A 27,030-nucleotide genomic window follows, 5' to 3' on the forward strand; every position below is an offset into this window, starting at 1 on the left:
GACTCAGGGTTTCCTTGCTGGAATGGTTCCTCATGTTCATACTGGTCATTAACAGATTCAAAGATTAGCGCTTGATTCCTCTACAATCTATTCCAACGCTCAACAATCTGAAAGTGGATGTCTTCCCAAGTTACAATGTTTTTAGTGCACATTTTGGAAGATAGACACTCACTTGATTAGACCAAGTCAGACTGCTAAAGCCTCATATTTTGTCCCCCATTACTTACATTGAGATCCCTTTAGGAAGAGATCTTTGAATTGCCAGTACGAAAAGAAAGAACAATTACAGCAAGCAAACCCTGTTTCAATGTCTGCATGGGCACCTGACTGTTTGAGAACAGGCTTGGAATAAATGGATGCTAGAGGTGTGGAAATGTTTCCATTTTAAGAAGCTGGTTATGTTTGAGAAAAGAGATCATGAACGATTCTGCATCGATGCAGTGACCAAACTTAATCAGGTTTCTTAACTTAATTGACGAAAACGTAGCCATGGGCAGTAATATAGAAAATTGAGGAAACAATAGATTGAGAATTGTTGACAGGTTACGAGTCCTGAGCCCAGTGAAGACTCACAGCTCTAAGGGATACATGTGTTGTTTGTGATACAGTCCCAGCCCTAGTCTCATGTTGGATGGCTTACCTCAATGTTCTCCACAATCCTAGTGACCGCTGAGGCAGTGGCAGAGTACCAGTAAGACTCTCCCCTCTGTTCACACTCACTCTGGAGGAGACACACACACACAATCATGTACATATATATATGTACATATATATATGTATATACATATGTACATATATATATATATGTACATATGTATATATATATATGTACATATGTACATATATATATATATATATATATATATATATATATATGTACATATATATATATATATGTACATATATATATATGTACATATATATACATATATATACATATACATATACATATACATATATATATATATATATATATATACATATACATATACATATATATATACATATACATATACATATACATATATATATACATATATATATATATACATATACATATATATATATATATATTAAGAAATTAAGAAATGGGAGACTACCTGTCTGAAAAATGTTGAAGCCCGAAAGCATTTAAACTGCACTGCTGAAAACCCTTCTAGTTGAAATGTCTAACTATGGTGTCTGTAGCTGAAAGTATGAGGAAGAAGAAGGCTTTGAAAGTTGAAGAAGTATAACAGGATTTGAAGATTTTCTCCACAGAGATCCCATTCAAAAGAAAAATTGCAAAAAGCTTAATTCAAAAAGTTTAAAGATTACAAATATGAAGTCAAAGCACCCCTCTCCTGAAAGAGCTGAACACTTTGATATTTGAACGGTTTCTGTGGCTTAAGAAATGATATTTGTAGTAGAGTAGTTGTAGTAGAAGTATTATTAGCAGTAGAAGTTGTTATGGGAAAATATGTCAGTCTACTGTTTTAGGGTTAAGGAATGTGAGTTTTAGAAGAGCAGGCACTAAACCTTGTGTTTTCTAAAGGATTCTCGTAAATTTCGGATCCAGGGGTCTTGTTATCTGTTACCTTGTTATCTGTTTGTTCCTGTGTATTGTTTCTGTCTTCAAAGACGGCGACACACAGAGGTCTTGATTACAGTATTTCTTTGATGAGCTTTAGCGGAAGGGCATGACCCTTTTTAGGTATTTATTCCGTCTCTGCATACTGTGACTTAACTCTTTGACCAGGTCACAGTGACATCAAAGGAAGCATCTGATGTCTCCATGAATATTGTGGGACAAACTGATAACAAAGGGATTCGTAAACCGGCCATAAAGCGCCTTCAGGGTATCGTAAAGACAGGACACTGTGCTTCAAAGGAAAACATCTGCCTTGACATATTTTATTATCTTCTGTCTTCTTCTGTTTATTCTTGTTTGCGAACCAAGATAACAGCATGCTGGCTGGGTATAAATGTCCATGCATCTGACTGTGTTATTCAGAGCACCTCTTGCAGATGACGGTGATGTGTCTGTGAGACTGTGTTCTCTTTGCTTGCAAGCAAATAAATTGACTATTACAACTTTGATCGTTCATCCAGACTCTGTTTCATTTGACATTGATTTGTTAACACTTTAACACTCTTCTCCCGACTATTCATAGAAATATTCCACAACAAAGTATTAATAATTAGAAGAAGTAGTGTTATCAATAGTCGTAGTTACAGCTGTAGTAATGGTCGTAGTATTTAATATAACAGTAGTAGTAGTAGAAGAAGTAGTAGTAGTGGTGTTCGGCTCTGGCCATATGGCTTAAACATGTGCTGTGGACAAAGAGAATCAGGCCTTCACTTTGTCGAGCACAGGTCTCATCCTGACCTGTAGTTTTGATGAGAGCCAGCTCCTCTGGGCGGAATGTCACACTAGGGTGTGAATTCCCCCCCCCCCCCCAAATAACCATGGTAACCGCGGTCACCTGAATGCACCGCTGCAATCTCATTGGCCGAAGGCCAAGAGACCCCAGGACCCCTGTGGTTCAACCACTGTCCAACAAAAGTGCCTGCAGATCACACCTCCTTGCTTTTTCCCCTTCGACCTCGGTTGAGTTAGGGAGCACGCAAACGCTCTCTTCGCTCGGACACCCCCGTCCAGGCCACGAGGAAGCCCCTCAAACCCTCACCAAACCCTGTCAGGTCACGAGCCATTTCGCTGGACGAAACAGCCCGCGATAACGAATCTGCATCAGCGATCCGTGCTCCGCTTTTGTTTCTTTTTCTTTTGGTGCACACAAACCGGCACAGAGGAGCCGACGAAGCCTCGCTCCTCTCCTGACCGATGATTACCGGGAGACCTACGGACCACGTCGTCTCAGCCAAAGTTAAACTGTCCTCCCTGCAGCGAGTACAGATCGGACCTGCGTTTGCTCCAGAGCCACGCCACGACGGACCGAAACAGCGCCAGCTCAAACGCCGCGCTGAGAAGCAGCCCCCCCCCCCCCCCTTCCTCTCGAAGAAAAAGGACAGCTTTGCCACGAACACTTCCACGTTGCAACGAAGCATCTACAAGTAAGGTTCTTGGCATTTGGGCATAGCTTAGCTTAAATTAACTTAAGTTTAATTCAGGCCATTCATTTATATGTTGATATTCCCGTGTTTTTAAGTTACTGTCGCGTGATATCGAGATATTGCGCAATCATTACGGACCAGAGAAGTTCCGTTGTATTGGTGTATTAACTATGACTGTTTGCTTGGGATTTATTTGATTTCTTTTCATTTGTTTTACTACACTTCGTGTAGTATTCTCTGCTCATTAAATCAGCTCTGTGAGTGAAGTGTGGAATCTCGGCTATCATACATAACTGCTGGCAGTTCTACCGACAACGGCACGTTGTGTACGATACGCCAGCGACCCCCATTATCACTACAACGCGGACCGCACGCAGAAGCTTGATTCATGACCCCCACCTTTGCTCTCTCTTTCTTCTCTCTGCCCCGGGAGAAACCCCGTTCAAACGAGCGCCTCACATCACGTGCTGCCCAGGCACACGTGATTACATACAGCAGCCTAACTGCCATTTTGTCCGAGTCACTCGACTCCGCCATCTTTGTAGTTTTTAGCTGTAGTTCTTAAGGCCCCTCCCCTTTTGGCCAGCGTCACTCGACGCCGCCATCTTTGTAGTCTCTAGCTGAAGCTGTAAGACTCCCCCTCCTTTTCACCCACAGACCCACACACACACAGACATACACTCTCATCCATTTAATTCATTCTTTAGTTTAGGCATATAAAATTGTATGATAACGTTTGTTGGTTGCAATAGTAATTGATCTGATCATTTATTATTTTGATTTAATAAACTCTGTTATACTTTAAGGAGCAGTCGTCTGTGATTACTTGTGCATATGTATTTGATAAGACTGTATGTAGTAGCCTGTGCTCGAACTTAAAACCTTCACTGTCACTGAATGTATAGTCATACGCAGACTATTGACATTATGAGTGACTACTAATTATGAGACTTAGTTTTATCGTTTGGTTATTGGTCCCTGTTCGCAGGGTGGTGCCCCGTTTTTATTAATAATCATTAATAATTGTTACATACATCAATAATTCTATTGATGTCAAGAATTCAGTTTCTTAAATGCTGATAACCCAAACACGCTCCTTTAGATCCCAACAGTGGTAATGGCAGTATTTGAAGTAGCAGTACGAGTAGCAGTCGTACTAATAGCTGTAGTATTATTAGTACTGGTAGTACCATGAATAGCAGTAGCAGCAGCAGTAATACTAGAAATATTAGCAGCAGTAGTAGTAGTTGTCGCAGTATTAGTAAGAGCATTAATTATAAAAAAAAAGCCAAATTCTGAGCTTAAAGTTTAAATACAGTTAATCTATGGAGCTTTTATTTTGAAAGGGTGGGGCTGGGTGGGGAGAGAGGAAGAGAGGAGACAAAATCTGAATGTATGAAACACACAAACAGAGGTTGTTCAATGACGGGCTTCAACACAAGCATTTCAGTTAGAATTCACTCTATGGGAATTCACTCTTTTATTTTGAAATGTGTGTGTGTGTGTGTGTGGGGGGTGAGTCCTCTAAAAGTCTCCAAGACCTTAATGACTGTATGAGAGAGAGACAGACAGAAAGATAGAGAGAGGAGAGAGAATGAGTGTGAGAGAGCCAGAGACAGAGGAGAGAGAGACAGAGACAGAGACAGAGGAGACAGAGACAGACAGAGACAGAGGAGAGAGAGACAGAGACAGAGAGCGCGCCTAATAGCGTTCCAACAATTAGTTCAAGAAGGCCAAGCTACAGAATTAGATCCATTATTTGACTTAGGTAAGGCCATCAGTAAATAGGAAAATAGGGATTCTTTTTTTATGACAATTGTGAGATGTAAACCCGTTCTGCTGCTACCAGAACACTCTACGGTAATAGCAATACCTCTTTGTCTTTCCTTTAAAAGTCTTCGTGAAAACACCACAAACAATAGTTCAGGAACATAAATTGTGTTGGTGTAAAGTGACATACAGCACAAACAATATGTTGCAAGTGTTCAGCTACTCTGGAGGCTGTAATGCTCATTAGAACCAGAACACTTGATTGCTGGATGGATCTACTTCGTACCATTAGTGCAGGGGTGTCAAACTCATCTTCACTCCGGGCCACATCAGCATCACGGTCGCCCTCAAAGGGCCGGTTGTAACTGTAAGACTGTATAACTAACTTCTCCTAACATATTGTTAAATAACTCTCTCTGCATTTGATTATTGTTTATTCAAGTGTAAACATATTGTACATGCAGTTATATAAATGAGAAATGATATTTAAACACATTTCTGTGATTATAACATAAATCATTTTAATTGAGGGTTCAGAAACCCACATGACTCTATCAAAGATCAAACTGTTAAATAAAATAACAAAGACAAATATCAAACACAAGTTATTACATTAACTTTGTTCAAAGCTGTTTGTGTCACCTCTCTGCATCACTAATGTTCCTCCCTGTTGTCGTCCTGTGCATGCAGCTACATCCAAGAGCTGCTCACTGAGAGTCAGGTCTGATGAACATGATAGATGATGTATCCGTGTTGTCTGTGCTTTCATCAACAGTTCATTAGAAACACAAGTACCTGCTCGTCTCTTAGCTGCTGTGTTGTTAGATTGCTGCTAGTTCATCAACTCGGTCTGCGATGGTGTTTCTTCACAAACTGACATTTGTAAAAGTCTGTATCTGGTCGGAGCTCTGCTCACATACCTTCAGCATGCACTGGGCTGTAGCTGTGTGAATATATTCTGCTGTGATTGCAGTCTGCCTTTTAATTCTTGGACAGTTTGATGTTTTTCTTGGAGGCTAAATTTAGCTCCGTGTTTGGTGTCAAAATGCCGACGTGAATTGTATCCTTCATCACCGACACGCCTCATAACACAGAAGACAGACACGTTTCTCTCCTTGAAGCACAAACATGTATTCTCTTTCACATCTTTCATTACATTTTCTTCCCTCTGCGTCAATTTTTCTCTTCGTGGACATTTTGGGATTATTTGTGGATCTTTTTCAATCGTTGGAAAACCTCTTTTCGGGCTGTTGCCTCTCCTGTCCACCTGTTGTGATAGTTTTAATGTCGGTACACAGACAACATGCTATCTCATCATTTCAACTTTATATCTCATCATTTCGACCATGGGGATACTTTTATTATCAAGTCTAACTTTTAATTATTTTTCCAAAAAAAAAAGAATATTTTTTGTTTTGTTTTTGCTGGCGGATTCGCGGGCCACATAAAATGACGTGGCGGGCCGGATTCGGCCTGTGGGACTTGAGTTTGACACGTGTGCATTAGTGGGACAAACAACAGCACATTCTACGATCCACAGTGTTTATCCACCTACTTTGAATTTGTCTTCGAGAGTCTTGAGGAGGCGTGCTTTGCGCTCCCGCTCCTCCTCTCTCTCCTTCTCTCCGTCATATTCCTGCTGCTGGGCGGGGCCGATGATCAGGTTGAGCTGGGACATGGAGATGACCCATGGGTCACTGTGAGGCCGGTAGAAAGGGATCTGGAGAGTAATCTTTCCAATGAAGCCTGGAGGGAGACAACATGATGCATGGATCACACTACAGGAAACAGTCTGTGGGCCATTTCTGAGAAAACAAGATGAAAACCAGGTCTTTCTGATCCACATAAGATGGTTTTTGGGATCATCTCTTCCAACCGTGTGCTGGCAGTGTTGTCTTGACATTTCAACAGCTAAATAAGTTGTTTGAAATGAGCCTGTTCAACCATGCCCCAATCTTTAACAGACAGCCTGCTTTAAAAGTGGAGGCATGGGGGAACATGAGGGTCAGATGAGTCTGAACACTGTCCTCTTCCTGTCCAGCCTCCACAGTCCACATAACAAGCAGCAGCAAGTGCTTTTGGAACTTCTTTTGGCCTGGGTTTAGCTCCATAGGTGGGCCTACCTTTGAAGTCCCCCCCCCCACTCTGTTTGCGTGTCCGTGTGGAGGTGCGTTACATTAAGTGTAATATATGACCAAACCAATTAGTGGGTTGAGGAAGTTGAGTCTACATCCATGCTGACGTTAACAACTTTAAGGTTACATTCTATTTAGGACAAGATATTTCCTTGTCATTTGATCGTTTAGTGTTGTATATAAATATACAACATATGTTTATTTTACTGATATCAGCAGTTGTAACCCCATAACATATATCATCAACTGAGCAATACTGACTGAAAAATCACAGTGATTTGGACCAAAGAATTACACATTTAATATTTGAAATGTTTACTTTGTCACACTCACACATAACATACACCATACAACTGTTAACACTGATATTGAACTGTAAGTGTATCTGTAGTGTTACTGTAGTGAACTGTGAAAGAAAACTGATTCAATAAACTCAAAAAAGCCAGCAGCTGGTGTTCAAAGTGCACCAACATGTGATTGTCATTTGTGAGGCATGTATGCAGTAAGATGGCTATTTGCACTGTACCCATATGAGTTTCTTGAATCAGTTTTCTTTTCTTCATTCATTTGGAGATTTGGCATTTGACGCGTCCATCGCGACAGCGCAGATTGGCGCCGCGCCAGCCTCATGGCGTCTGTGCACAGACTGTATGTAATCTAGACGCGCGGCAAATGTTCGACGTGTTTGGTGTGAACGCAGCATTACACACATGGGTCATTTTTGACCCATGTGTGTAAAGTTGATGTAAAAATACAAAAACTATTTTAGTTCATAAATTAAGAAGGGAAAAATTAAAATAAGGATTTGTGGGAATCAAAAACAAGATATTTAATGAATATTTTGAATATTAATTGATGAAATACATTGATTTCCAAAAATATAGCAAAGAAACCCTCAGCCGTGCATGAAATAACATTGTAGGTCAATACGGGTCATTTTGGACCCATGTTGTGTCTTAGAAGGGTAGTGATACAAACATGTGTTTTATTCAAAAAGTACGAAAGGACAAATGAAAATAAGAATTTGTGATGATCAAAAACTAGTTAATTGAGGAATTCCTGAAATTCTGAATGATGAAATAAATTTATTGCAAAGATATTTAAAATTAAAACTCTGTCGGGTCACTTTTGACCCATGTTGTGTATCAAAGGGTTTTAAGACACTTTGTTGCGATTAATCTGTCAAAATATGTTCTTCTCCAACATACTGTGCTTTACTCACCAAACATTTTGTCCATCTTCTATTTTCAAGCACAATGTACACAGGACATGTGTGAACTGTGCAAAGAAGTTCAAATGAACAAGCTGGTGGGTCGAGATCGACTATACCAACAACATCAAACATAGTAGCTGACTGACACAGTGGGGCGAGTTACAACAGTGACCTGTGTGTGATGTCTATTTGACTATTGACATCATGGCCCCTATTAAAGACACGGGGCTCAACGTTCAGGGCTCAACATCAGTCAGAAGTCATTCTCTGTGTGTGTGTGTTATCAGAGCTTCTCTGTGCTATATTGACACAGCTGGCTTTTAGTGCATGTCAGTAATGTTGCACGGTGTATCGATACTAAAAAGGTACCACGGTACCCGTACATTAAAAACGTCGTTACTATTTTTAGTGTCGATACTTCATTAAAATAGCGCGATCAGAGCGCACTCACTGCTCCACTCTCTGTCATGCTGCCTGCAGGCATTGACTGCAAGGGGGCGGGGCTACTCAGCGCTCACACACCAGCAGGCAGCGCTCACTCACAGCGAGTGATCACAGGAGAGACATGCATCAAGGTCCGTGTACGTTTTGATAGTCTGTTTTACCGTTCAGTCGAAAAAACGACAACACGGAAATACCATGGTATTCTCGTTTTTCGTTTCAAACCAAAAACGGAAATAGGGGTCCGTGTACGGCCCCCACTGACCTTCAGAGACCCGTCTGCGAAACGTGTATCAAAGCCACACAGACCAAGGGAGGCAACACCTCTAACATGGCAAAGCACCTTTCAGACAGACACCCCCAACCTTTCAAAATAAATGTGATTATAAACATGAACACCCCCAAGCTCACCCATAGACAGCTAACACGAGTAGCCTTAGCCTAGTTTGAGGACAAGCCTATATGATCATGAGGTCACAATGCACACAAACGTGTACTAAATGAAACACAATTGATGCAAAATGGCTCCATGCTGGTGGAGCCTGAGGGTGGATCTTGAGCATAATAATTATTACATGAATTAAGATCAAATATGAAGTGAAAATATCAAACTCACTATGCAGTAGGGGTGTCACGGATCACAAACCTCACGGTTCGGTTCGGATCCCGGTTCAGGAGTCACAGTTCGGATCATTTTTCGGCTCAACAAAGAAAAGGGGAGGAGACAAATATAACTTTGCTTTCCATTAATTAAAGAACTTCAAGAACACTTAAAGCAAAGAACTTTGGGCTGTAGTCTTACATGAAAACTAAAATATTGAAGATGTCCAATTTGAAACAAAATGAAATAAATAAATAAAAATAATACATTCAAGAATTCTGTTAAGTTTAAGTGCAACATGAGGTATGTTGATATCCTCGTCCTTTGATCAATACTGAAAGAAAGAAACAGCCAGTGAGCTAGCTTCCACTGTTTACACTGAACTGAACTGCTCAGCAACAACTTGGGTCTATGTTTACTTCCTGTCAGGTTATGCCATTCAAATACACAATAATGTTACATTACTGTGACATTATTTTCAAAAAGATGAGAATATCTCCATTCTCTGGGGAGAGGGTCGACCTTTCTGTGGTGACTGGAATATTATTGGGCCTGTCTAGCTTCACTCTGATACTTCTGTCAGCACCTGAACCAGGTGTGTGTGTCTGTGTGACTCTCACAGAGGGGGCGTGTCTACAGCACCTGCCCCAGGTGTGTGTGTGTGACGCTCAGAGAGGGGGCGTGTCTACAGCGCCGGACTAAGAATCACTCCGCCGTGGTGAAAGCAGTCTCTGCAGTCTTTTCCTTCTCATAGAGGTCTGGAACAGCTTCACACTGAGTGGGTGCATGAGTGGATTTCGTAGCGTGGCTCAAGTATTTTAACCAGATTTAGAAATCCTTTGTTTTCTACACCGGAGTGTCCCCCGTCGCTGACATGCCGATGTTTTGCCGTTGTCGTGTGTCTCTCTTTAAATAACGCCTACATACCGTAGCGCTTTGTCCACCACCCTCATCCGTCATAGGGAAGACAAAATGTTCCCAAACTTGCGACTGAAATGACTTCACCGTTAAATGCTTCTACGCTGCTCCGTTCACGTGAACACACTACTGCTTTCTATCTGTTCACTGACACTCTGCATTGATATTCGGGGACTTGTTACTTGAAAAGGAACAGCAGCAGTAGAGCTTTACACACCATGATGATTACACTGTAAAAATAAAAAAAATAAAAAATACTCTTGATCCGCGGTTCACGAGTGATCCGAACCGTGACGGCTGATCCGAACCGTGAGGGCTGATCCGTGACACCACTACTATGCAGTCAATGAAGCATTGTTTATCCACCCATTCCCACAGACAGTCAGACAGATGGCAGCAGAGTCAGCAGCAACACAGAGACAGAGTTCCCTTCAGCTGTGTTTGAAAGCCAGCGGAAATATGAGAGAGGCTCAAAAGATGCGAAGAGGTTCAACATTAATATTAATGCCATTTGTTAAGTGTTCAAAAAGCTGGGCAGGAACAAGCAAAAAGGGAACCATACAGATGTTTTATTTATTACTATGATAGATAAATATACCAGTATCGTATTTGTGGTATTGTATCGAATTCTGGTATCGTATCGTAAGTATCGAGTATCATGATACTTATGGCAGGTATCGTATCGAAGTCATAATTTTGGTATCGTGACAACCCTACATGTTAGTGCATGTGAGTGTGCCCCTCTGCACTGCATGTGCAGCACTCAACAGAGATGAGAAGGAAACATGTTGGCTCCCTCCTTAGCCACCTTCATCATCAGCTCCTGTTGAATTCTTATTACCACTTGCCCAATCTGTCAAGTTACTAGCCCCACATGGCATTTTACTTTCCCCTGGCAATCCCTATTGCTGAGTCCTGATTAGATATCATGTTATTTCAGATTAGTAAAGCTTCAGTTCATCACTAAAATCCATCAACTTCCAAACAACACCTTAACTCCTGCACAGTACTGTGAGGGAAGCACATGGACCAATCACAGAGAGTTGATGAGAGCAGTTCAGACACAGCCATACAGGAAATGTGCAGCCTTTGCCTTTAAGAGAAGTCCCCACTTTGGTTATAGTTTATAGGTTAGTTGTGTTAAAACTTTGTGAGGTCATCAGTCAGCGTGTCTCACCTGCTTTAACTTCAAATGGCAGGTCAAACTCTCGGAGGGCATCTTTCCTCAGAGGGAGGTTCTCCAGCTCCACTGCACCTAAGGACCGACAGGAAACAGACAAACACATCTTTGCCAAGTTTGGACTGACTCGCTTTCCCAACAGCTGTTGATCATTTCAATTAAACCCATTACAATTGTTTATAACAGTGAGCGAATGATTGTTCCAACGTTCTACTGGTTTTAAATGATTTAAAAGAGCTTCTTAAATAACAGACACTTAGTGGCCAGTTTATTAGGTACACCTGGCGTCAATGAATCCTCCCGTCATCAGGATTATAATGTTGAGGAAACTGTTTTAGAGAGGCTTTGATTCCACTGTATGGTCATGTTGGTGGTGCTGTTGAACTGTACTCTGATGTTCAGAGAGGTGCTATTCAGCCTTCCCTTATTGATAGAAATGGGCTAGATGAAATAATATAGTTCAGCAGAAATCCTTTTCACTTTGATTGATTACTCAACCAAATTGTTGTCTATGCAAACAGATTTTTGTACAGAAGAGGAAGAAGGAAAATGTTATGGGTAAAACCAGTGACCAGAAAGATGGATGCGTGCGTTTACCTTTCAGCAGGGCGATGGAGAGCTGGTCTGTGTTCAGGTTGCTGACATATTTTCCCAAGTATGTGTTAAGCACCCAGGCAACAAGGCCCTCCAACATCCTGGTGGCTCAGGGCTGACGAGAGCTACTCCAAGGTGTGGGAGGAAATTCTGACGACCGTCTGGTTTGAAGCCCTCACAGGGGAGGTGTTCAATGTCTGACAAACGCAGGACAAGTCTCATTCATCTGTAGAGATATAGTAGTTTTATAATCTCATCAATGGCAGTATTACAGTTAGTTACAGGATGAACTAAAGGAGTGACGGTGTCTAATCAAAGCAGATGGCTTACCAGTGACTGCTCTCTCTTATCCGGCGTTGGCAGAGTGACAGTAACTTAAACTTCAGTAAAGTTAGCATCAAAGCAGCATCGTAACATACAAACAGCAGTGTCGCTAACTCACCGTCTAAGACGACAGTTGGCCGATAGCTCTTCATCCACCCAGCTCTCCTGAGTCCATGCCAGCCAGACGCCGTTGTCAACAGGTGACCATGTCCTGTGAAACCCTCTGAGGACAGGACTTTACGGGGACAGTTAGCGTTAGTTACATCAACTTCACCCCGAGGACTGCCAAGCAGCGGTCCCACATTCACGAACATTAACAATGACAACGGATGTATTAAGAAGCACCATTAGCACACAACACACAACTCAGCGGTGTTGTGGTGACGGACAGGGCAAGGTTGTGATCTTACTTAGCTAACGTTAGCCACTTAGCTCAAACTAGCTTGCGAAGGTTGAGTAACGTTACTCGCAACCAAAAAGAGACAGCTGGCGGTATAAAGGACTCAAGAACGAAACCAACCTCGTGCGTTTTCATTGAAAACAGACTCAATCCTTCAAGAAGTGATGGGTAATTGTTGTATTTCGAGACTTCAGAGCTGTGTGTCGCTGCATTGTAAATAGACACACTTCCTAATAGCACTGAACGTCCGACACATACTTCCTGTCATGTGACCAAAACAAACAGTTATTCTCATGTGGCGTTGAATCAAACCGGGAAAAATAGGCATTTTTGTTTTAAACTGCCAATTTTACCGTTATATGCTTAACTTTTAACACAGACTGTATTCTCTGGTTTAATTAACTGAGCTAACGTCAGATGAAAACATTGCAATGTAATGCAATTCCCCAAGTAAAGGTTATTTATAAAACATTAACTAGGATTTCGTAGATTTTTGAGATATTGATCCGACGACAACGTTTGTTTCTAGCTGGTAGTGGTGAGCATATATCCCTGACGTCTTTAGCATTAGTTGGAACAGTAGTTTCCACTGGGAAGTTATCTGAATGATCTAACGTTAAATGTGGTCCACGGCCAGACAAGAACATAAGACTGAGACCGCAAACCCCACATGTTGTCGTTTCCTCCGCAGGGGGGCGCTGTTGTACCGAGACCCGCTGGAACGAGAATTCAGCAGCTTACAGCATCTGTCAAATGTAAAAATAACCAACGTTCAAAATACTTAGAAGTTCAATTTTGACTTTTTTTCAGATGGCCTATCTATCTCTGGGATTTCTGCCTCCACTCCATTACAATTGGGGTGATTATCAATATGACCCCAATACAAGGTGCAGTTATATAAAATAATTGGGTAGATGAGGATGTCTGGATACTTGTGTCTGAAAGGTTTCTCTGCAGGTTCAACAGGCCATAAGATGAGAAATTATCTTAAATAAGAAATAACCTTTTGGTATTTCCCCTGTTTGCTGAGCAGCAGTATTTAGGACGCCTGGGGTAGAGTGTACCGATGGCAGTGGCGGCTGGTCAATAGAGGGCACCGCCCCCCGTTTAGCCACAAAACAAATATATAATAGTGCTGGGAAACGATTACAATTTTTAATCGCGATTAATCACATGATTTTTTTGCAATAAGAATGAATTCAAAAGTAGTGTATTGTGCACTTTTATTTTAAAAGTACTGCTGTAGGAACAAAAGGTCAATAACATTTGGTTTGCAAACACTTTAAACACATCAGGTTCTTTTTAACAGCAGTATTCCCTTTACACAGTAGCAGTTATAATGCAGTTATAATGATTCTGATAATAGATATTCAGCCGGTGTTCACAACTTTATCTTCATGTGTGTAAGAGATGCAATCTGAAATATACACCTTGAGAACTGCAAACCTATCTACGTCATGTTTTTTTCCTTTTTTTATGTTTGTTAAATTATCATTAGCGATAACTAAATGGTATGCTTATTATACATATTACAAACAAAATAACTTTAAAAACTCTAAAAAAAATAATTTAAATTAATCATTTATTTGTTGCTTTTTTTGGTCAGACACATATGCAACGATGACTACTGCAGTGATGGGCCGTCAGGGCCTGCAAAGACTTCTCTGCTGGCCTAAACAGAATCACAAAGTTATAGCTACTTTATAATTTCATATTTTTTCTTAAATACACTATGTTGGGGTCTGGCGCCACCTCCTGGCTGGCTGAGTCCCTCACATGTGTCTCCTCTCTTAACAAGCCTGACCTGGGATCTGATCCGTTTGTCTACCCAAGATGACCACACCTCCAGCTCCGGCCAAAAGCTGATGCTGACCCTTCATTGGCCAAGAACGTGCCCCCCGCTGTTTTTGCCGACCCGTTTATAAGCGCTAACACAGCGAGAATCGCTCTCTTCCCTCTGGACCTCGTCCGGTCTCCAAGAAGACTCACGAGGACCGACGGCCTCATCCACCCTCATCTCAGCGCGCACGTGCCATTTCACTGGTCAAAACAGACTGTGTTCTATTCTGAGTTTAAGGCCCCTTTCCCGCTAGAACGAATCACTTCCGCGATCCGTTCTCCGCCTTTCGTGTGCACACCACCGGCAGAAGGACGACTAAACCTCTCTTCTTCACCGATCATTACCGGGGGGTACGAACCGACAACGTGCCTCAGCCGACGTTGAACCACAGGCCCCCTCTCTGCAGCAAGGGGATCGAATCCGCACCAGCTCAAAAGCCGTGCCGAAAAGCAGCCCCCACTCCTCGAGGAAGGAACAATTCCTCCACGGACACTCTCTCCTCTGCAAAGAAGCTTCTCACAGTAAGAGTTCACGGTGTCTGGGCGTAGCTTAGCTTAATTTAGCCTTAGTTTAATCTAGGTTATTCATTTATGTGTTGGTATTCCCGTATTTTGTTGTGTTAAGTCACTGTCGCGTTATATTGAGGTATTGCGCAATCATCGCGGACCACAGGGCCCGTCGTATTGTGTACTTCCTGCTATGACTGTTTTGTTTGGGGATTATTTTATTGAATTTTGTTCTTACTCTATTTCCTTAAATCAGCTCTGTGAGTGAAGTGTGGAATCGCGGCTATCGTATAAGCGCCGTCAGTTCACAACCGACAGCGGCAGACTTGTGCAGGATACGATCAGCGGCTCTCATTCTCACTACAACGCGGACCGCACACAGAAACTTTGATCTCCCTCTCTATCCCTTTTTATTTCTCTCTTTCCCTTAACTTACACACACATAGAGTCTTGGCTGATTTTGGGTGAACCTCTCGCCCCTGTTGTCCCAACACATGTGCTGCGCCGCCACACGTGATCACACCCAGCTATCCGCTCCGCCATTTTGTCTATGTCACTCGAGTCCGCCATCTTGGTTTGTAGTCCTTAGCTGTAGTTCTTAAGGCCCCTCCCTTTTCATCACTGATTGGATAGGTTACACCCTCCCTCGTTTCACACACACAGAGTTACACACACACACACGTACTTGCATACATACATCCTCACCTATATCCATATATCCTTCCCCATTTTATTCATTTGACTAGGTAGTAGACATATAATTGTGTGATAGCGTTTGGTGGTTGCAATATTAATTGATTTGATCATTTACTATTTTGATTTAATAAACTCTGTTGTACTTTAAAGAGCAGTCGTCTGTGATTACTTGTGCATATGTGTGTAAGATAACTGGATGTAGTAGCTTGTGCCTGAACTTAAACCTTCACTTGCACTCTGAATGTGTAGTCATACTCAGACTATTGACATTAGGAGTGGCCACTAATTATGAGACTTCGTTTTATCGTTTGGTTATTAGTCCCTGTTCACAGCGTGGTGCCCCGTTGTTATTAATAATCATTAATAATTGTTACTTACATTAATAATTCTGTTGATGTAAAGAATTCAGTTTCTTAAATGCTGATAACCCAAACACGCTCCTCTACATTCCCAACATATTGGTGCCCCGTGTGAGGCTACGTTATTCCAGTGTTATTCCAGTATATATGCACATTAATCCATAATTATTTTTGAATAATTAATTTTCCAAAAAATATATTTTTTTCGAATTTATTTTGTTTTGTTTTTCTGAATGATCCAAATTCCTGAAACTTATTTTCCAAAACAGGTAGACCTTGACATTCAAAATCTTTCCTTATTGTAATTACATTTTTGATTTTAAATTTTGATTTTTAATCTTAATTTTAATTTAATTTTTAATTCCCCAAAATTTTTATTTCGTTTCTTTTCCAGGTTTAATTATTCGTTTCATTTCTTAAACTAACAGTCAGCTGTGTAGTAGATTTGATTGTTTATTTGTAATACCAATACTTTGTTTTCTTAAATCCCTCAAAGAAGTTATACACAGCTGTCATAGGCCAAAAGCGCTAAAACCACGTTAGCATTTTGTACCTTTTCTTGCCAAGCAGTAGTGATACCTCAGAGTAGTACAGTAGAAATTTGTAAGTCACATAACTAGACATTTCACTGTGCGCCTGCATTAACCGTAAACGGTAACAGTCCTTGCTAACAGTAGGGAATCGATAACCGGCCTTAGGTCCCTCCGGGACAATTTAATTGGAGAGAAGGATAAAAATGGCCCTTTTTGGCCTCGACCTAACGTGCAGAAGGAGTGCCGCTAAAAATCGGGAGGGGGCCTAGTCCCGCAGGGCAGGGTGGCAGGTGTCAGGTGGGCGTACGGTGTTCCCTTGGGACCTCCGGTCAGCGAGTTATGATTTTCCAAAGTTTTTGACCAGTTTGGCCGTATGGCCCTTTATGTTTTGCGACCACCAGAGGGCGCCAGTCCAAAACCGGATTGGGAACAAAACTGCCATTCGGGTCGGGCCGTTTGGCCTACAAAGGGCCATTACGGGAAATGTCCCCGGAATGGCAGAATACGCCCCATGTCACCGGGGACACTAAGGGCCATTTGGGGGGCCGAATGGGTCAAATCTGCCATTTTGGGGGCCGAATCGGACGGAAAGGGCCATTTGGGGGGCCGAATCGGACGAAAAGGGCCATTTGATGGCCACCTCCGAGGACTTCAGGATTGACATTTTAAACTGCCATATCTCTTCAACCCTTCAATATCTCGCCCTCAAACGTAGATATCTTGGATCAGCGTTACATTGTACCGGACCAATATTTCTGGGACAAAAGTTGCCATTCGGGCAGTATGGTGTTGGGTGACATAAAAATGCCATTCGGGTCAATATGTGCCATTGGCATCTTCACCATACATGGTGCAATTTGATCTAAATGTGCTACAGCCACCAAATTTGGTACACAGGGTCTGTGGCTTCATATGAACACACACACCAAGTTTGGTGGGGCTAGCCCCTCAAATTGTGAAATTTTGGTATCTCAGGCAAAGTGAGGCAATGTCATTGAATTTGCCCAAAAATCAAAGTCATCCGATTTGGTTGAAACTTTGCACACCTATTTGGCTGTTCCCAGGTATGTCCCCTCATAAGTTTCAACCTCCTAGCCCAGAGCCTACTCTAGATATTGTTTGGGAGGTCTGGGAACAGAAGGGCCGATCGGGTTGGGATTTTTGGACTAAACGAGGCCCCAGTCAAGTGTAGGTGAAATGTCCCTTTCTGAGTCATAAGGATAAGCTCCCAAATGTCACTAATTGTGGGACATGCGGCCTACATGAGAGCCCCATCAAATGTAGTCGGAACGGCCCTTTTACAAAGACAAATACTATTATAACTGGAAAAGTGTCATTCCAACTACATTTGATGGGGCTCTCGTTTCTGCCAAAAATCCCAACCCGAATGGCACTAATCGTCCCGGGGTTTCCCAAAGCCTGTAGGGACACTTTATGCCATTCGGGTTTGGATTTGTGGGACTAGTGGCCTACATGAGAGCCCCATCATATGTAGTCGGAACGGCCCTTTTTCTTCACCATATATGGTGCAATTTGATCTAAATGTGCTACAGCCACCAAATTTGGTACATACAGTCTGTGGCTTCATATGAACACACACACCAAGTTTGGTGGGGCTAGCCCCACAAATTGTGAAATTTTAGTATCTCAGGCAAAGTGAGGCAATGTCATTGAATTTGCCCAAAAATCAAAGTTGTAACAATAAATCATGTAAATAATATACGCTATACTTGTATGCTTATATTGCGGAGTTGTGAGGTCACATGTAAGTAGGTCAAATACTCCGAGCAGGGCATTCCGGCGCCTGCTCGCACGATAGAAACAGATACTGTGGCCCTGAAAAGAAACACTTGCTTAAACCACCAGATTAGGGCGGAAACCGCCATCTTAGAGTAGGAGAAGAGCTCTCTTATCTATTTACACAGAGACTTCTGAAATAGCTTGGAATTGCACCCTTTCGGCACCTCGAGTGTTAACAACATGCACACACACTGATGATGCAGAGGAGGCGGTCCCGGACGTGAGCCAGTGTGGGCGGAAATGCCTAGCGCTCCAACCAGGCCGCTGTTCAGCTAAACACAGCTCCGCCTGCAACTTTGCTTTAACCAATAGGCTTCCAGAAGGGAGACCCTATACACCGCATGCGCACTCTGTCTAAGCGCCTTTTTAGCTTTTCATTCGCTCCTACAGAGTGAACTTTTCTAGGTCCGTGCACGTATAACTGCTGGACATAATAGTTCTGTTACAAATAAATGTTATTGCTTGAATTGAGCTAAACGCCTCGATCTCAGTCTGTTCACCCGAGTTTCTCCACGACAAGTCATCAGATTTGGTTGAAACTTTGCAGACCTGTTTGGCTGTTCCCAGGTATGTTCCTAGCCCAGAGCCTACTCTCGATATTGTTTGGGAGGTCTGGGAACAGAAGGGCTGATCGGGTTGGGATTTTTGGACTAAACGAGACCCCAGTCAAGTGTAGGTGAAATGTCCCTTTCTGAGTCATAAGGACTCTTTTCTCAAAGTTTTTATACTTTAAAAAGGAGTAGGGTTTTAAATCCTTTTGTGCTTCAAAGAGGGGCTCGTCACCATTACACACCTATAATCTGGGCCTCGCAGCTGCAAGTTAAGGTCCCCAAAAACAGCCACAAAGGGCTAAATTGGGCTTAATTGGGGCCTTATTCACTTATTTTTTGGCATATGCAAGAATGGCCATCATTTCTCAAATATGGGTCCTAGAACCCCCAGATTGTGCACACACATTGTGGACTAGGTTTACAATAAGATCACCTGAAAAAAATCCCTCTAGATTATCTCGTACTGATTTTTGCCTGTATCAAACTGAGACTTCAGCATGGGGTACACGTCCCTAAATTGTACACCCTGTCATACTCTTGATGAGATCAGACCGATTTTTACTTCTGAAGATGTCAAAGCCCTGTTTTTTTAATATGTTGTAGACAGGCCCCAATGAGGCACATTCAAGTTGGATGGGACTCCCTAGCACTTAGCATGCCTGTGCGGGAAGAGGGGCAGGTGGCCTACATTTGAATGGGGTCATTTTGAAGGATAAAATGAATGGAAAGTGATTACCCAAATGGCCCATCCTTCAACTAGTCATAACTTCTCACAACATGGTTGAATTTGATGGGAGATTGCATGACAACATTCCACTTGATGAGGTGAATGGGAAAATGGTGCAATAGAACCTGCAGACCCTCTGGAAAGCTATCTTCTGTTAGCAACGTGCTAATGCTATAAAACCAATCACTCCCAGTAGAGTGTTCAATTTTGTCCAAGAATTGTCAATTATATGTCAAAAATGTCATTTATTCGTGTTTTTAGGGGCCAGAAAAATCTCCTGCCGACTGACCTTTATTCTAAATCCGAAAAGGCCCATTTTCCAAAAAGGGACATTCCGACTATGTCAGGATCCAGGATCCCTGTCTGACCTGTACGGTGCTACCTCTGTTTCCCCTGATCTCCTCTCCTCATGTGTTCTGTCATTCCCCCGTTTGTTATTGTGTGCCATGTGCTCTCTGTTTGTCCTCTGCCTCCAGACGCCTCCCATGGCCACACCCTTGAGTGTGCACAGCTGAGGACACTCCAGCCGATCACCTCCTGCTGCCTGACACACCAGACTCAGGGCCCACTAATGAGTCCCCTGTCACTACATAAGCTCTGGTCCTGCAGTCTGGGGTTGTCAGGTAGTACCGTCTTTCACCCGCGTCAACCCCGTGGCATCCTCTGCCCTCCTTGTGTTTACGGATTACACTCTGCCGCTCTGCCCTCCTTGTGTGACACGGACTACTCTCGCCGTCAAGCTGCCAGCCCTCCGGTGTCGAGCCACGGGACTCACACCGTCGATCTGCCACTCGGGTGTCGGACCACGGGCTCCACACCTTCACACAGTCTCAATAAAACCTGTTAATAGTAACTTCTGTCTCCTGTGGTCTTGCGTTTGGGTCCTACCTGTGAACTCCCACATAACAGACTACATTTGAATGGAAAGTATTGAATGTCATAACTTCTCAGAAAAGGGTTGGAACTGTGTTGTAATTGAACGAGACACTCCCCTTGATGACTTGAATGAGCACATGGAGCAGCAAATCTGCAGAACCTCTGGAAAGCTATCTCCTGTTGGCGGCATGCTAATGACTTGAATCCAATTGAACCTTGAAGAGGGTCCTCTTGTGTCCATCATATGTCATTTATGGAATGATAAACCAGTTACAAGTGTTTTTATTGCACCCAACAGAAACAGCAACATGTACACATCATTAACAGTCTTTTAATTCATTAAAAATACTTTAAAGCAAGATAGAGGAATACATTCTCTTTGTAAATTAAGAGAGGGTCGTGTAGGTTAAATGATCCAAATCTAGAGGTCGTAGGTCCAAGTTAAGGTGCCCAAAAACAGGATCAGGGGCCGAAATTGGTGCAATTGGTGCAATGTGTAAAAATTGACCATAATTCGGGTAAAGGAGGTTGAAACTGCCTGCATTTTGCACCACACACTCCCGCCGATGACTCGAGTCAGCATGCCGAAGGAGAAGTCTGTAGCCCTTTGGGAAGTGTTTTTGTTTTTTTCAGGAACATTCCGACATGTTTGTGGCATCATATGGTGATACGTGATCCGTTTCCATGTTTTCCAAGGCTTTGGACCCGAAAGGCAGAAAACGCCCCATTTCCATGTTTGGGAGCTTGACCGGTCCATTCCCCTTCCATTTCCATGGTTTCCACCCGAAAGGCACAAATTGCCCCATTTGAGCCATGCCCCGCCCATTTCCATGTTTGGGAGCTTGACCGGTCCATTCCCCATCCATTTCCATGGTTTCCACCCGAAAGGCACAAATTGCCAGATTCTATGGCACCGCTGGTGGCCTCATCTAGACTTTGGCCATCAGAAGCTCCAATTCTTCCTCATCCTCGACACATAACTGGTTTCCCTGGACTTGTGTCTGGCTCATCGTTGAAGCAATAAACCCCTGTAGAAGTCCACGGATGCAAGGGAACCCACATCCACAAACGACTTGGAGGCCTACGACGACAACACACAGAGTAATTACGAGTCGGTATCTCTTTTGGATCTTCTGTTAGCATGTGGGCGTGGAGAAATTAGTTCCCTATAAGTTGCATCATTGACAGGCAAGATATAGAATGGCAATATAAGTTGCACCAACGTACATCTACCTGTCCAATCTTTAGGCAGGATTGGACATATGGTTCTTCCTCCACACCACCACCATAATCAGCTCTGGGTGTTGTCTGTCTTAACACACTGTTATATAGATAGTCACTAGCATTGTGACTGTTGCTACAATTTGCTTCAATAATACTACCTACATTGGGCCCCTTAGCTGTATCTGAGACTATACAATCAAATGGACCCTCTGAAATCTTGAACAGAGGTGGGGTATTATATTCTACAGGTGGGTAATCCCAGTGTAGCCCCTGACAAGTGTGATGAAGGGGCAAAGTGTCATCAGTAAACAGAGTTAAAATACAACTAAATTCAGGGCTAAGGGGGGAAGGAACTGGTGTTGCTAGGGGTCTAGGTCCTGAACACACAATACAATCTGTACTTCTCTGACTTGAAGCTGTATATTGTACCCACTGGAGCCATAAATTCCCATCCGCCATCCCAGTTTCCACCCCCGGTACCTCATTCTCTGCGTCAGTCGTATGTTGAACCTGATCATCCATGATCTTTTTGGCAGGCTTAACAATAATCCTAATGAGCCCTTGTGGGGCAGGACTATCAGTAGTTGCCTTACCCTGTACTACGTAAAGTCCTCCGTCAGTCAATTTTGGGTCTGTTAAGGTAAGTCTTAAAGGATTACACCTACCCACCCCCTTTCTACACATGTGATAAGAAGATGGGGCATTTAACATCTTTAGTCGGTCTTTAAGGCCTGGGTTGGGGTCTTTTCCTAAACCCTCGACGCCTGTGTTCCTCGTTGCCCATCCCCAGTCTTCACAATCACAGTCATAATATGATAACAGCTTACCATACTTATCTGTGGCGGGCCCACACTGGTCAGTTATGATGCACAAGGTTTTGGTCATCCAACCGTAGGTGTGTTCATACTTGGGACAGGAAACTACTTCACAGAAGTTGAACTGGACCGTTGATGTTGTACCTTCTTTGAACGTAAGAGTGAGAGTTATATTTTCATAGGTGAGTGTCGTCAGAGAAGCCTCTCTACGTGGTCGGAGATCGGTTTGACAAGTTACTGAGGCAAAATTTCGAATCTTGATGGAGTCATGCATATGTTCTGGTTCCTGTCTGTGTTTAATTCCCCATACTAAGAGGGGAACTGCTGAAATCAGGAAGAAAATAATTACAGACTTCCATAACCCACTGAACCTAGAGTCTCCTAATGGAAGGCCTCGCTTAAACTGTGGGGGAAACGTCATTCTCAGTACTGTCTAACCCCTCTTTTGAGGTGTCTTTAGCTTCAGATTTTGCCTGTTTGATGTTCAACCCTGTCTCTGCGAGTGTCTTACTAGTTACCTTCGCTGCTGCACAGTGAGTGAGGTGGTGCCAAGTAGCTCCCGGTTTACCTTTTACCTTTACTGCATGTGAGGTTGCCAATACTACTGTTGGGATCTAAAGGAGCGTGTTTGGGTTATCAGCATTTAAGAAACTGAATTCTTGACATCAATAGAATTATTGATGTATGTAACAATTATTAATGATTATTAATAACAACGGGGCACCACCCTGCAAACAGGGACCAATAACCAAACGATAAAACTAAGTCTCATAATTAGTAGTCACTCATAATGTCAATAGTCTGCGTATGACTATACATTCAGTGACAGTGAAGGTTTTTAAGTTCGAGCACAGGCCACTACATACAGGTTTATCAAATACATATGCACAAGTAATCACAGACGACTGCTCCTTAAAGTATAACAGAGTTTATTAAATCAAAATAATAAATGATCAAATCAATTAATATTGCAACCAAAAAACGTTATCATACAATTTTATATGCTTAAACTAAAGAATGAATAAAATGGATGAGGGTGTATGTCTGTGTGTGTATGTGTGTGTGTGGGTCTGTGGGTGAAAAGGAAGGAGAGTCTTACAGCTACCGCTAAAGACTACAAAGACGGCGGCATCGAGTGACACGGGCCAAAAGGGGAGGGGCCTTAAGATACTCCAGCTAAAAACTACAAAGATGGCAGAGTCGAGTGACGCGGGCCAAAATGGCGGTGAGACTGCTGTATGTAATCACGTGTGTCTGGGCACACATGTGTTGTGAGGCGATCGTTTGAACGGGGTTTCCCCAGGGGCAGAGATAAGAAAGAGAGCAAAGGTGGGGGTCATGAATCAAACTTCTGCGTGCGGTCCGCGTTGGAGTGAGAATGGGGATCGCTGGCCGTATCGTACACAACGTGCCGTTGTCGGTAGAACTGCCAGCAGTTATGTACGATAGCCGAGATTCCACACTTCACTCACAGAGCTGATTTAATGAGAGAATACCACACGAAGTGTAATAAAACAAATGAAAATAAATCAAAATAAATCCCAAGCAAACAGTCATAGTTAATACACAAATACAGCGGAGCTTCTCTGCTCCGTAATGATTGCGCAATACCTCCGTATCACGTGACAGTAACCTAAACACACAAAAACACGGGAATATCAACGTATAAATGAATGCCCTCAATTAAACTTAAATTAATTTAAGCTAAGCTACGCCCAGATACCAAGAATCTTACTTGTCGATGCTTCGTTGCAACGTTGAAGTGTTCGTGGCAAAGTGGTCCTTTTTCCTCGTCAGGAAGGGGGGGGGCAGGCTGCTTGCAGCGCGGGCGTGCAGCGGGCGCTGTGCCGTCGTGGCGTGAGCTCGCTCTGGAGCGAAACGCAGACGTGATCTATCCTCGCTTCAGGGAGGACAGTTTAACTTCGGCTGAGACGACATGGTCCGTACGTCTCCCGGTAATCATCGGTCAGGAGAGGATTAGACGTCTTCCTGCCGGAGTGTGCACAAAAATAAAAAGAAGCAAAAAGCAGAGAACGGATCGCGGTTGCGGATTCGTCTCGCGGGCTGAGTGGGCCTTTACTCAGCGTGGAACACTGTCGTTTCGTCCAGCGAAATGGCTTGTCAGGGTTTGATGAGGATTTGAGGGGCCGTTGCTTCCTCGTGGCCTCCGTCGTGCTGGAGGGGGGAGGAGAGGCCGATGTGTCTTCATGTGTCCAGGACGAAGGTCCGGGCGAAGAGAGCGTTGTGTGTGCTCCCTGTTCGACGGAGGTCGAAGGGAAAAAGCAAGGAGGTGTGATCTGCAGGCACTTTTGTTGGACAATGGTTGAACCACAGGGGTCCTGGGGTCTCTTGGCCCTCGGCCAATGAGATTGCAGCGGTGCATTCAGGTGACCATGGGTTTTTTTGGGGGGGGGAATTTACACCCTAGTGTGAAATTCCTTTGCTTGAATCAAACTACAAATCAGTATGAAACCTTTGCTTGAAAAAGTGAAGGCCTGATTCTCTTTGTTCACAGCACATGTTTAAGCCATATGGTCAGACCCCAACATCCCCCCTTTGGTCTGAAGAGCGAGGTGTTTGCTTCGGTCTTTAGAGCAAACCAAGGGCTGGCACGTGCATCCATGTGGTGGGGAAACCTGAAGAGGTGAGACAGTCCAAGTGTTCCTGAGACGAAAAGCAGTGGTTAAAACAGGCAGTGTTCATTGTTCATAGAGTTCAAGGTTCATAGTGGTCAAGTTCATGGTGTTCAAGTTCAGAGTTCATTGGCATCTGGGCAGATGACTAAGGTGGCATCTGGGCAGATGACTTTAACTACTTCTACCTACATCTACTATCAAATTCAAATCATAGGTGAGAAAAACATTATTCCCAAATAATTCAATCGCTATTATGATGTTGTGATAATCTAGCATTGTGGCACAGTGTCAAAGAAAGTAACAACCGAAATAAAACAAAACAAAACACAAAAGAGAGAGAAGGAAAGAATAGAAAGACAAGAAGCAGGTGCGGGGCAAACAGTGGTTACTGGTTCAACTCCTAGACAGGACTGGAGTCCGTCGGCGGAGCAGTCGTAGGTTGGCTACGTGGTGTTATGAATAGAAGGGAATCCAGTTTAGTCTGTCGCTTCTGGATCTATTGGTACATGATATGTGCGTCTATCTCGTTCTAATCGGTAGATTTAGAGCGAGTCCTGTGTCTAAGTTTTAGAATCTATCGATATTGGAGTTGCGTTGCCAAGACTATAGGCCAGAGGTACCTGTGAGGATTGCATAACAGTAGTGGTAGCAGATTTACAGATTTCGTTAGCACGGCTAATGTGACTAGCTAGGCTGGTCTTCCGACATCCGATTTGTCGGCCGTCCGCGTGTCTTCCATGCAAGTTGCGCGTACTTCCTAATCTCTGGCATGGTGAGGTTACTCGTTCTGCAGTGCATAGTAACAGCGTATCTCACATTGTCGTGGAGATTGTGCAAGAATAGCGACTTGAAGGCATGGTCTTCTAGACCTGGGGCGTTATGTCCTTGGAAGTACACAGATCTCAAGCACCTGAAGTAGTCTCTCGGAGACTCTAGCCTTTCCTGGGAAATGGCAAAGGCGCCGAGGGTGGCAGAAGCTGGGTTGGTGTACAGGGAGTACTCCTCCCTAAGGGCGTGACAAAGGGATGAATAGCGGTCGCGGATGCTCGGTTGGAGCGTTTTGTCAAGAAGAGTTGACCCCTCAGAGCTGCCTCTGTAAACATGTGAGCACATTCAAGGGAGAGTCAGGATATAAGAGCACAAAGCATATACTCAGAATAAAGTGTAATCAAAAGATAAAATGTATGAATTATATAACGAAATGTTTAATCAAATGTAACAAATGTGTAAAGGCATAGAGTGATTTAAAATGTAATAAGTGTTTAACAAATGTTCTGTGTAACCAGGAGCTGAGATAGAAATGAATAGTCAGAATGACTTGCGATAAAAGTACTAGTCAGAATGACTTTGCAGAAATCAGAGGCAGATGTTATGGGTGGAGTTAGGAGGAGACTGTTGCAAGAGATGAGTCATAGAGGCAGGAAGCCTGGAACTTGTCCGGACTTGTTCAAGAACCCAACGCCCTCTCCAGAGGGAGGGGGGATGAGATCATGTATTGAACAAGGTGGGCTGATTAAGCCCGAATGAGATATAAAAGGAGACATTTGCAGGCAGCACACTGGGATTTCAACACGGGTGCCGTCCAAGAGCACCGAGGGAAGATACGGACGATCGTAACTGATGTATTGAGGACTTCGTCTCTGTTCACGGAAAGAAGACCGCTGTTCGTGAACAATAAGATTTAAAGACGGAGGTTTTCCTCTCCCCACTGCTCGACTCTTAACATCTGGACAACGGAGAAGACGCAGCAGCCCGAGAAAGACTTTGTACTGAGTTTTGAGGACTGTTGAACGGACTCCGCTGCAGAGCAGGAGGACGGAGGGTCTGGCCAGACCTT

The 27,030-nt window shown here is 43.2% G+C and overlaps 1 protein-coding gene across 1 annotated transcript in view; it reads right to left on the minus strand.

Annotated features, from left to right (window-relative positions):
• vps13d (vacuolar protein sorting 13 homolog D) overlaps window positions 1–12,006 on the minus strand; it is a gene marked incomplete at its 5' end in the record, with an annotated part of 104,145 nt that extends 92,139 nt beyond the window's left edge. Inside the window, 4 exons of the mRNA XM_079273493.1 lie at window positions 641–721; window positions 6,380–6,570; window positions 11,310–11,387; window positions 11,910–12,006. Of these exons, the coding sequence (XP_079129619.1) occupies window positions 641–721; window positions 6,380–6,570; window positions 11,310–11,387; window positions 11,910–12,006 (447 nt within the window). The remainder of the gene's footprint in view (window positions 1–640; window positions 722–6,379; window positions 6,571–11,309; window positions 11,388–11,909) is intronic.
• Between the last annotated feature and the right edge of the window lie 15,024 nt (window positions 12,007–27,030).

The sequence above is a fragment of the Melanostigma gelatinosum genome (genome assembly GCF_949748355.1).
Source record: "Melanostigma gelatinosum genome assembly, chromosome: 8".
NCBI classification, from domain to species: Eukaryota; Metazoa; Chordata; class Actinopteri; order Perciformes; family Zoarcidae; genus Melanostigma; species Melanostigma gelatinosum.